The 12,316-nt window shown below is 48.4% G+C and overlaps 1 protein-coding gene across 1 annotated transcript in view; it reads right to left on the bottom strand.

Moving 5' to 3' along the window:
- Nucleotides 1–12,316, bottom strand: part of LOC119433834 (ATP-binding cassette sub-family G member 5-like) — a 77,953-nt gene that overhangs the window by 40,896 nt on the left and 24,741 nt on the right. The window contains 1 exon segment of the mRNA XM_037701096.2: nt 8,641–8,839. Coding sequence (XP_037557024.1) covers nt 8,641–8,809 — 169 coding nt within the window. The 5' untranslated portion in view covers nt 8,810–8,839.

Below are 12,316 nucleotides of genomic sequence, written 5' to 3'. Positions count from 1 at the left end.
CAGGGTTCTGGCTGACTAAAGGTGTACCTAGTGCGTACGTCATTGTACACGTCACGTCTCAGCCATCTGGCTGACGGACGGACGGACGGACGCAGGCACCCTATGCTGCAGTAGTAGGGACATCCTGGTATCGTTGAGGTGACGTAATATTAGGAGCAGGAGAGGTATTCTGTAAGAGTCTACCTAGTGGGCTGTCCACTTCGGCTGTTGCTATTGGCTCCAGCAGCAGGAGCGAGAAGGAGCCAGCCAGTCTCCTTCACGCTTGTGCAGCTGGAGCCAATCAGCGACAGCTCAAATGGGCAATCCACTAGGTGGACTCTTCCGGATTAACCCGCCCCCCCCCCCCCTCCCCCAGAGTCACGCGTTGCGGGCGCTAGAACAATGTGACGCGGGAGTGAAAAAGCAAATTTCTTTCTGCGCGCAGCCAGATTCCTCGTTTCTTGCGATGCATCAGCCTATGTGACCGCTTGTGGCGATATGAACTATGACTGCTTCATTGCGCATGTGTCCGTGCATACTGTGAACTTACCTCCTTCTCATCTTTCAGTTTCCTTTCCCTTTTTCCCAGTGCAGGGTAGCGAACGGGTTAGTCTGGTTAGTCTGGGTAGTCTGGTTTAGAGCACTGCACGGGCTCGGGCTTACCCGAAAGCCCGGGCCCGGCCCGGCCCGTGGGCCGGGCCGGGCCGGGTAGAGCAGTTTTTTCACGGGCTCGGGCTGGGCTCGGGCACGGCGAGCGCTTTTTGACCCGGGCCCGGGCCGGGCTAGGGTTTTTTGACACGGGCCCGGGCCGGGCTCGGGCTTTCTGGTGGTGCGCATGTAACGTGCAGCGAGTTATTCTCGGGCCTCTCAACTCTGAAAAACATGTATTTTTCGGTCTCGGGCCGGGCTCGGGCCGGTTTCGAGCCGGGCTCGGGCCGGGCTCGGGCCGGGCTCGGGCCTAAGGTAAAGGGGTGGCGGGCCGGCCCGGGCGGGTAACGTAGAATATTTCCGGGCCCAGGCCGGGCCCGGGTCTCGCCATAAAAGTTTTGATCGGGCTCGGGCGGGCCGCCCAATGTAAAAACGGGCCCGGGCCGGGCTCGGGCTGCAAAAATCGGCCCGTGCAGTGCTCTAGTCTGGTTCACCTCCCTGCCTTTATTACTCATCACAGCTCTCTCTTTAATTTTTCTCCCGGATTCCTCGTGTGATGAATACAAAGCCCGAGTCACTTGTCAGGAACGATCCAAAACAAGAGAGATGTTCACAGGAGGATGTAGGCTTGAAGTCGTAGTGCTAAAACTAGCGCTAAAACAACTAACGTTGCTGAAACCAGTGCTTCGAAAAGGTTACTTTGGTTCGTCAGGGAAGCAATTGCTTTAATTAGCAGCCTTTATGAACGCATTTTGTGATCGCTGGGAGAGGCCTTCGTCCTGCAGTGGACATAAAAACAGGCTGATGATGATGATGACGACGAAGGCATAGCTCACTCTCCCTCAACATCAAAGGGGGTTGAAGAAAAAAAATTAGTCACTTAAGTATCCTTACATCATTTGAATGCGAAAACTTCATGACTTCTCTAATTAATTGGTTTGATACGTGACGTCATACACTGTGACGTGTCCTTCACAACCCTACCTTAATCCACCTTGCTCTAATTTGTACCAACCTTAATCCACATTAATCCACTTTAATTCACCTTATTTCACTTTAGTCCACCTTAAGTCACCTTACTCCACCTTAAGTCACCTTACTCCAACTTGCTCTAACTTTATTTCTGTATTGCTACTGACGTCACACAAAACGCTCATGACGTCACTGATGATGATCTTTGGTACTGCTCGTTGCCTACAACGCCGGCTTTTCTGCCTCTTGGGACATATAATGCTTTCGCATTAATAAACCGGTGCACCTATGAACAAACGGTGCTAAGTGAAAGCACCTGCTTGCGTGACGAATGCAAGTCCTCTAGTCGAAACGTTGGCTCCGGCGACGTTCCTTGTTTACGGCGCAGTTATGCTCAGTTAAGCGCTTGTCAGGAGAGAGTGCCGGCGAATGCACATGTCTCTATACTCATCGTAATATATGGCGTAAGCACATCGTACATTACATATGCGCGCGTGGTGAAGTGCTTGCGTGAGCCCATTTATCAGGCGGAGGCGTGGGTTCCTACCGCCGCGACATCTCGTTTGGTTCCCGGCAAACGAATAGTCTATTTTCTTCGTCCAACAATTCGCAAACGCAGCGTGAGACGAACATGCGGATTCTTGCCGCCGAGGCAACGCGACGACTTTATCTTCTTGCCGCGTTTGACGTGTCAAGCGGCGTGTTTCCGGTTTCTGGCAGCCGTGCACATAGGAAGCATTTTGGGGCATATTCTGAGCGCAGCGTGGGTATACCCGTGCCAGAAAGGCGTCAGTAACGCACCCTGCAGGCGATTCAGCGGCACCTCACACGCAGTGTCTATCAGGGACTCGGCGAAAGTATCTATCAAAGACTCTGCTATCAATAAGGTTGGGAGGACTACACGAAAAAAAAAACGAAGAAAAATGAAGAAAAGTCTTATATATGACACCTATGCTTAATACACGCCTCAAGTTCCCACTTGGACAAGATTTTGTGTGTGTGTGTGTGTGTGGGGGGGGGGGAAATGAGGTACTCTTTTGGCAATGTAATATTTAGCGGACGTTCGCCACACTTGCTGACGTGCGTTGCGTCGAGGAACGGACACAATATACAGGCACGACCGTCATGTTAAACACGCACAGCTACCTTTACAACAGAAGTGCGAAAACACCCGCGTACTTAGATTTAGGAGCACGTTAAAGAACCCCAGGTGGTCCAAGTTATTCCGGAGTCCCCCCACTACGGCGTGCCTCATAATCAGATCGCGGTTTCGGCTCGTAAAACACCAAAGTTTAAATTTGAGTAATGAATTACGCGACGGGAAGACGGTCCGCGGCGTGCGCAGCTTCGTCATCCAGTGGTGACGAGAACAGGATTGCGATTTGCTAAAACTCTTCAACGGTGCGCGGCTTTTGACCGGAAGGAATGACGCTTGGCCAAAACGTGATTAAGCCCATCGGGTTCCTAACATGTATGTATGTATGTATGTATGTATGTATGTATGTATGTATATAATTATATATATATATATATATATATATATATAAGTTTTATGGATTTACGTGCCAGAACCACGATCCGATTATTGAGGCACCCCGTAGTGGGCGACTCCGCAATAATTTTGATTGCCCGGGGATTCTTTAACGTGCACCTAAACCTAAGTACACGAGTGTTTTTCAAAATTTTTTGACCCCATGGGGCCATGTAGATGCCTCTACATGTGTCCGCCATGGCCAGGACCGAAATTACGATCTCGAGCAACCTTAGCATCACTTCGTGTGACACTACAGTAACGCAGCCTTTCGTGGCCACTGGGCCGAACTGACTGCGTTTTCTTTTATTGTGAGGTTTTACGTGCCAAAACCACGATCTGATTATGAGGCACGATGTAGTGGGGGACTCCAGAAAAATTTTGGACCACCTGGGGTTCTTTAAAGTGCACCTAAATCTGAGTACACGGGATGTTTTCGCATTTCGCCCCCATCGAAATACGGCCGCCGCTGGCCGGGATTCGATCCCGCGACCTCGTGCTTAGCAGCGCAAGCACCATAGCCGACTAAGCAACCACGGCGGATAATTGGCTGCGTTATCGGCCAATGAGGCTCAGCGTGCCATGGCGCCCTATACCACCGTACAGCGCTAGTGGTCACGGGTTCGAGTCGCACCAGGCAGGATTTCCAAGGGCACGGAATTCAAAGCATGCTGGTATACGGACTCAGGTGCACGTTAGGCAATTCCCAGGCGTTACGTCAGGGTTCCTAGCTCCTCGCCTACTACGGCGTCCCTCAAACACAAGCTGTTCGGGACCTTCGTGACGTGAAATTTCATCACCCTAAACACAGACGTTCGCAACAGGAAGATGGCGACGAAGCGATCCACAGCGGGCGAATCGACGAAATCCTCGGCGTATATAGAATCATCGTTTCGACAAGGGAGGTGCTTGTCATCGTCACGGTCGCATTCGGACGGGATGCGTCATCATATATATATATATATATATATATATATATATATATATATATATAGTCGCAATTCGACATGCCATCTCCAGCATGTGCGCGATTCGTGTGGCAACAGATGCGCACTTCGAGCCCTTCGCGGCGTTGGAGGGGTTCACATTTTCTCGTTCTATAGGTAGACGGCGACGCCACTGAATGCATTAAAACGCGATTTCGATTCTAATGCTTCGTTTTATTTTGCATGTCCTTCGTTTTCTGCCAACATCTCTTTCTTGCAGTTTCTGTATTTTTTATTTTTTTTCGTGTCAAAACTGGAAACTGTCACCACGATACGCGGGGCGCATTTTGCGAAACCCCCGCGGTTACGAAAGGCTATTTTTTCCCCAGAAAAACGTAGTGCCACTTTTTCGCGGCAGACACGTGCATTATGTTCGCCTCCTTTCGCATCTACATTCTATCATTCGCTGTACTTCTCCTTGTTCTCGCTGCGGAATTTCTCTTCTTTTCGTTGCAGAGCGTCTCGCCTTTTCTCACCGCGGCGCTGTCAGTATAGCACGCGAAATAGCCAAGCCCTCTCTCCCTCCTTACCCCTTTCCCCTACACAATTTATCTTTATTTGGCGTCTACAGCGTGACGTAAGTGGTTTTGGCGGCTTTCTTTTCTCCTCATGTCCGTTACACGCGCGCTGCCATGTGAGGCGCACATTCTTTCGAAACCGGAGCAGCGTAGAAATAGTCCCAAACCTGTGTATATATTTTTTTGCGTGGTCGATAACCATTGCGATAGAATGTCGTCCCTCTAAAAAGGCACCCCCCCCCCCCCCCCCTCGGCCCTGAGCGTGACCGAGCGTTTGTTCGAGACTCGTTGTAGACGCGAGTACTGTATAGAGCCTCAAGGTGACGCGACGACGGGGCGTCTGCGCTTGGGCGCGGGTTCGATGTATGTGTCCGAGTGTGGAGAAAGAGGCATCCCAGCCGTGAATAATTCGGTTAAGACAGTGTAATAAGGTCGAACCAGGTAATATGAAACCCACATATAACGAATTATTGTGTACTATATAAAGAACAGCAGTAAGATCCCCTTGAAAAATTTTTGCACAAAACTTTTATTTTATATGTCGAATTACCTATAAGCCGAACCCGGATATATCGAACCCACCTATAACGAATTATTGTCTATAACGAACAGCAGTAAGGCCTACTTGAAAAGAAAGTAGTCCCTTGGGACCAAATCAAGTTTCTTGTCTGTCTCTTTGTCTGTTTGTATAAAACTTTTATTTCATATATCCAATTGCCTATATATCCAACTTTTTTGTGATCCTCTTCAGATTCTATATATCCGGGTTCGACTGTATAGTTCCCAGAACGAGCCTTCGGGAATAATTAGGGTTTAAAAGTAGCAGTTTCGGTTAGTTCCTCTGAATGCAGGCGTTGCGCAGGCCGGCACCACCCGGTGAGCCGGAAATCTCGAAAGCGTGCGACCGTAAAGCAGCAAAGTAACGAAGTCAAAGTAAAGTAAAAAAAGAAAGAACGAAAGAAAGAAACAAAGAAAGTAAAAAAAAAGGCAGACCTGAAGAAACCTTTAGTGAGCAGAACTCGTTGCTGGGCGAGCTGCGGGTACACGGTAATGACAGCCTGACTGGCGCAATCACATGTCACGCGTGGTTGCTCCATTGTTATACACAGCTACTAAAGAGTTACACATAACTACTATGTATAGCGAAGTAAAATAGGAGACGACGCCCCGTTTGTCCGTCTCCTATTTTTCTTCGGTCGCATTGTATGCAGTAAGCATACGTTTGGCAGCCGTCAAGATTTGCGTAACATTAATCGACATTGTTAAACAATTCACGTGCCTCGACTTAGCGGCCGTGTGAATCGTTCAGACAATAAAGCCAAATTGAGAAATCGGAACCTAAAAACACAGCGAAGATGAGCTATTTTTCTAACGGATCGTTGGTAGGCATTACCTCAAGAACTCTGCAGTGGAGCGAAACTGTGTGCAGTGCCAGCTGTGTAGTCACGAGAGAGGATCGGTTTCACGATTCAGAATAAAGGGAGACGGGACTTGCCTATTGTTGCGTGACATCAATGACTACGACCATGTAACGGAAAGAATATACTGATCGCACTACAGCAAAGCTATAGTTTCGAGCTTTTGACAGCTCCGGTGGGGTAAAAATAAAGTTCCTCGGCGCTGAGGACCTTTCTGGTGAACCGTGAACGACGGAAGATCAAGGGATGTGACGTCAAAGTGTGCCTTAAACGAATTATAAGGTCGAAACGGTAGACACTGCCAGTGGCGGGGCAGCACGGAAAATCCACTCGAGGTATCTAAGCGTAACAGCCCCGTTACCAAATACCCACTTGAGATCGCGATCGGCATAGATCGTGTTCGTCGGCACCTGGTACTTGTTGCGTGGCTGCCCGCCCTTCTCGAAGTAATGCCTTCATGTTAGGGCACTTAACTCTTACACTGGCCAAACCAGGAAAGCGCCGTAGGTTTTATTTTTTTTTACTGCAGTGGCAAACTATGGAGGGCGGTGAATCATTGAGCCTGCGACAATTTGAACGCCATTCGGAAAGTGAGAGATTCAGTGAATGTCGATCTAAATAATCTGAAGTAAACAAACATGATTTCGGCGCTAAGATTCATGAAGAATCTCTTCACTCTGGGGTGCCTTTGCACCCGAAGCCCGCTGACTTCGCCTATTTACCGGTCATTGTGCACGTCATTACGGCCAGCCGGCGCTGGCATAATGAACATACCTACGGCCACTGTGACGACAGTGGGGTGACAGGGCTGTACACATGCGGGCAGGCGATTGTGCAACTAAGACAGTTAGTGACGTTTCCGAAAATCTCAACGTCAATTATCATCGCTCGGTGTTCGCAGTTCATACTATAGCTCCACCAGCAGAGGCGAACGAGAGCCTTGTTGGCCGAGTAAACGCACGGCGACACAGAGTTGGAAAATTGCAGGATACTAAATATAAAGAGATAGAGAATAATTTATTTAAATGATGGCTCAGGGCCTATTTCCGGAAGCGGGTAAGGGGAAGAGAGATAAGCATGGCTCACTATGAAAGCTTTGCCCACGAAGCTCCATGGTGAGTTGATTGTCTCTTTGACCCTGAAACGATGTCACCTCCCTACAGGCCGGTACATATATCCCCGGAATGTCCTTATTCATTCGAATTCCCACGCGAGGTGATGAACACATGGTGTGACCTCCCTTGAGCATGCAAGAAAAAATGAAGAGCTGGGCGGGAGTTGGTTTACTTTTGGAAGACTAGAAACAGTCTACGAAGGCCGAAATACATTGAAGGACGAAGGTAGCTCCGGTGTTGTGTTTTAGCTGCCCTTCAGTCGTAGTACGCGCTCTTTCTAGTCTTCTGGAAAAAAGAGGAGGGGGGACTTAATAGCACCACATAGGCGAGGACAGATTCGCATTGCGACAACACTCGGCTCTAGTAAGACAAAAACGCGAAGGAAGATGACGACCCCTGGGGCCGAATTCACAAATATTTTCGTCCGTAAGTGCGCTTTGCCATTCGCCAGTCGACCTCCCCTAATAATATGTCCAGCATAGTGATTGGCAGGAATTTTCTCTTACGAACAATTCTCAGCGTAAGAGCCTTTCGTGAATACGACTTCTGAACTAATGGACAGCGGTGGTACACGCGTGTACCACCGCTAAACGTTTTGACGAGGGACTTGTCTTCGTCAGGGGCAAAAAAAACTGTTGTTCACTACTGTTGATCAACGCGCTGCCCTCGATATTGTCACACCACGCTTCCTCGTCGTTACAGATCTTCTAACCCCCCCCCTATATTACGGATATACTAGTCTATACTCCCTTGGCAGAGAGTAAATGAAAGGAGTCAAGAGTTTAAGTTCTTCCAATCGACCAACTGACTACCGGCCGAAGGTGTGCGATTGATTGTGTTATATTATACAGTGGAATCTCGTTGATGCGATCTTCAGGAAGCCAGAAAATGAAACCTATCATCCGAAATTGTATTATTCGAACATAATCGTAAATGACAGACAGACAGACAAGAAACTTTATTTTGTCCTAAGGGACTACTTTGTCGTAAGTGAGAATAAGAAATGATTTGTAAGAAAAAGTCAGATTACACAGAAAACGTATTATGCTGAATCGTATCAACGAGACTTCACTGTATTTTATGTGCTAATTTTTTTTTTCATTTGTTTCCTAGCCCTCATAATTGTGTGTGTACGTGTACGTGCGCGTGTACGTGCGCGTGTACGTGTGCGCGTACGTGTGCGTGTGCGTGTATGTGTGCAGGTGTGTGCGTGCATGCGTGCGTGCGTGTGGAGCAAATATCTGTATTCGCCACTTCAGGCATTCCGTGTGCGTTCTGACACATGCTGTTTTCTTTTATTTCCCGTTTCCTGTGAGCTCCTTGCATTCAAAAGTGCAGTTTAAATTTGAGTGTTATTTGCCCCTCCCCCCTACAATGCTGCGCTGTAAAGTCTTCGGTCTACTAATAAAAATAATAATAAATGAAGGAACTGGGAGGGATCTAACAAGGGCGCACATCACCGTAGTCACTCACCCTTGGATCCGAGCACGGCCATCACTTCACCGGCGTGCAGTTCCATGCTGATGTCCTTGAGCAGCGGCGCCGTGACCGCGGTTCCGGTGAACGCTTGGAAGCAGGTGGGCGGGGACACAGGCCCCGTGTAGTGGACGCCCGACAGCTCGAGCACGTGGTCAGTCGCCATCTCGATGGTGCGGCGGGGGTGCGCGTTGGTCTGCAACGAAAAGACGAGCAGCAGTGGCAACGTTAGTCCCCGCTGCAGAGATTGCGTAATATATGTATACACGGCAGGCGTCGTGCTCGGTTACACGAGCTGCGGACCAGCATCATCGCCACCGCCATCACATCGGGCCGTCAATAGGTATCAGCGCATGCTATAGGTATGAGCGAGCGCGTTACGAAACGATCGTTTAATACGTCACTTGCTGGTTAGGATTATAGCCAGTTTAACTGAAAAAAAAAAGTTGACAGTCACTTTAGCATACGCTAAAGAGGATGAAGGCGAAAGCCTGTGTGCTCACGAGAAAATTACTTTGACATTCTCATTCAAATGCGTTGTTACTTCCTATTTCTTGTCTTCTCCCACTAAAATGTCGTGGGTTCGAGTGCCTTAATTAATTCTACCTTTATTAACTGTGCCTTAATTAACTTCGCTCTAATTAACACCAAAGGCGGTGGGTTCGACTCCCATCAAAGGTCGTGGCACCATGTGGCATGATGGTGGCACCATGAATTTTGGTGCTATGAATGTTGGTGCCATTGAATTCTCCGGGCGGTCAAATTTTCGACCCAGGAGCCATCTAAGGCTTTCGCCTTAACAAATTTTCGTCTGTGATATACCACACAGTTCGTCGATTCCATCGGTTACGTGATAAGGTGGCAAGCGTCAACTTGGGCCCCCGAATATAGACGTTCGGGAGGTTTTAAATTTCGCGATTCGATACGCTGTTTTATTAAATAAACTAGGGTGTGAATGTCTACAAGTTTTTTTTTTTTTTTTTGCATGCATGGCGCCAAAGACGATCCGCATAGGACGCAATGCATCGGCGTTCTACTACTGACCACCGTGCGATCTCCGTCGCTGGGTTTGCACGAGTATCATATTCCCCCGCGAGGATTTGCGATTGTCAATGAGGAATACAGAGACGACGGTAAACCGGATACGTCAACCAGTACAGAAAAATATGGTTTGCTACACTTAGGGAAGGGGGATTAGTATTTAGATAGACAAGGAGGAAATAGCGATACGCTTGATCACAGCCGTCGACACAAATTAGGCGGGTGTCGTCAGACTGCAGCAGGAGGTACATTTGTTTTTCGCCGCGCCGTACTCAACGATTGAAACGCGAGCAGTGGAAATCGTGTCTTTCGCACAATCTATCAAAGAAAAAGAAATGTCGCAGTTTCGCCCGAAAGGCGAAGCATCGATTGCGATAGCAAATTAGTAGACAACTATACGGAGTAAGGATATTAGTTTTATCGGCCGTATAAACTTGAAAACATTCGCTTACTAACTAAATTAACGAACGCGTTCACAGGTAAACATGAACACATCTCGCTCGATGACCGCGGAAACTAGCTGCCATAACATTAGAGTGAGGAGGCGCGGCAGATGCAGCGAGCGAATTGACCTTCGTGCCATCTCTCGTTTCAACGCGAACTAAACGTAGAAAGCACAACGCATACGAAGCTACCGGCATTCGGCGCACTTTGGTTACAGCGCAGATTGCTTTGAAGATGAGGCCCACGTGGGCGCGCACTTTCTCCACGTCGCAAAACGCTTTTAAGATACGGCGCCCGCGCGGCCACGCCGTAAGCAACCACCGCCGGAGTAGAACGCCCCGGTATAATCCATCTATTGATGACGGTCGATGTCGATACGAGAACACTTGAATGAAGCTGCCTCAAGACTCGTCACCATGATTGCGGGCATCTGCATTGTCACCTGTCAGCATCATCTTCTTAAGCATCATCAACATCATCGTCTTCGTGGGCATCATCACGAAGCATTGCGGGTAACATAGCTGAGCGCCATCACGCGATCTCATTGCTACGAAACGCGAAATGTGTGCGCATCCGATTAGGGTGCCTCGACAGTACCGTTTCGTATCGAGGTGTACCCTACATCAGACTAAAGCAGTAGAAGGCGTTGAGGCGCCATCTGTTGGCCATAAGCACCGAAAAGAGAACAGAAACCCGGATTCAACAGATCAAGTAGAGGTAGGCGAAGGAATGATTTCGCATTTAATAAAGAGAGAGAGAGAGAGAAAGTGAAGAAAGGGGAAAGGTAAGGCGGTTAACCAGATGAGAAGATCCGGTTTGCTACCCTACGCTGGAGAGAGAGGGGAGGGGAAGCTAAAGTGACATGAAAGTAGAGACAGAGAAAGAAAGGAGCACAGACACACAATCACAGTCGGCTACTGTCGCCGCACAATGTCACCGCACAGCACAGTAGCACTTGCAGCACTATAAACCTCTGTTCAGGCCACAGCCGCTTGTCCAAGTCTGCTGCCCTTATGAACTGCAACAGTGCGCCGCTGCGATGGCTTGTGATGTCGGCCTTCTAAAACAAGTTCCTCTGTTAGAGGTCTTTGGTCGTAATACCGCAGTGCAATAGAATCTTGAAGACTTTGTCAATACGAAAGAGGCCGACTTTCGTGTAATATGTTTATTATATCTGAAGTTTGCTTCTAGCTGCTGCTGTGGTTTAAATTGCGCGAACAGAGCGGTAAAAATGCCTTCCTTCGTTATCCAGCGGATGCCTTCGGGCTGAATGCGAACGTGACTGCTAAGAGCCTGCCGGTGATGTTACAGCTGGAGGTGTTCCAAGCGTGCGACAAATGCGATGCCGCAAGCGTGACGAAAGATTTCTTGCTCCCCTGATTTAGGTTGGCCTGAAAAAAAAAACACTTGGTCAAATTCAAAAAGACCGAGAACGTAAAGCCTTCGTTAACAGGGTATAATGCAACATTCGCGCACGATGGCATTTGTAAGATGAGAGAGGAAAAGGGAACGAATGCGACTCACACTTCATTTGCTTCTCGAAAAGGTGATCGTTTGCTCGCACCTACGAATGTTCACTCCAACAAGCACCGCACGAAACAGTCCGATGCTTCCTGCACCTTAAAGGGCGCCAGCTATTGCATCACTACGCGTTACGGGCGATATAGTTTTTTTTTTTTTTTTTGCTCAACCCCGATAATACGTTTTCTCCTCACTGGCAAACGATTGTTTCGTCACAGGTTGTTTGCTCGACTTCGAAAGCTGTGGTTCAAACGCAACGTCAGGCGAACTCATTAGTTCTGTAAATACGCTAAAATAAACTCTGCCCCTTACCTAATGCAGAAGGTACAACGCGCGCTTGCATGACTTGGAAGGCATAGTTGCTCCCCAATTGAACTTTTCGGAGGCTGCCTCGAAAAAAACGTTGACGAAGAGAAATGATTCTTGGTTGGTGCAGAAGAGGACAATCACACACCCTCATTATCACGGTGTACAATTGATTGATTGGTTTATTGATTGATTGATCTTCAATGTACCGAAGCACACTTAGGACTATAATAGACGCCGTGGTGAACGGCTCCAGATTAATTTTGACTACCTGGGGTTCTTTAACGTGCACCTAGATCTAACAAAAAGGCGCATCGTCAGGTGCAATATCGAGCTGTAAAGGAGCCTTAAAGGCAAATGC

The sequence above is a fragment of the Dermacentor silvarum genome, chromosome 11, assembly GCF_013339745.2.
Source record: "Dermacentor silvarum isolate Dsil-2018 chromosome 11, BIME_Dsil_1.4, whole genome shotgun sequence".
Taxonomy (NCBI): domain Eukaryota; kingdom Metazoa; phylum Arthropoda; class Arachnida; order Ixodida; family Ixodidae; genus Dermacentor; species Dermacentor silvarum.
The sequence above is the reverse complement of the archived record's forward strand: the minus strand, read 5'-3'. Positions and strand labels throughout refer to the sequence as shown.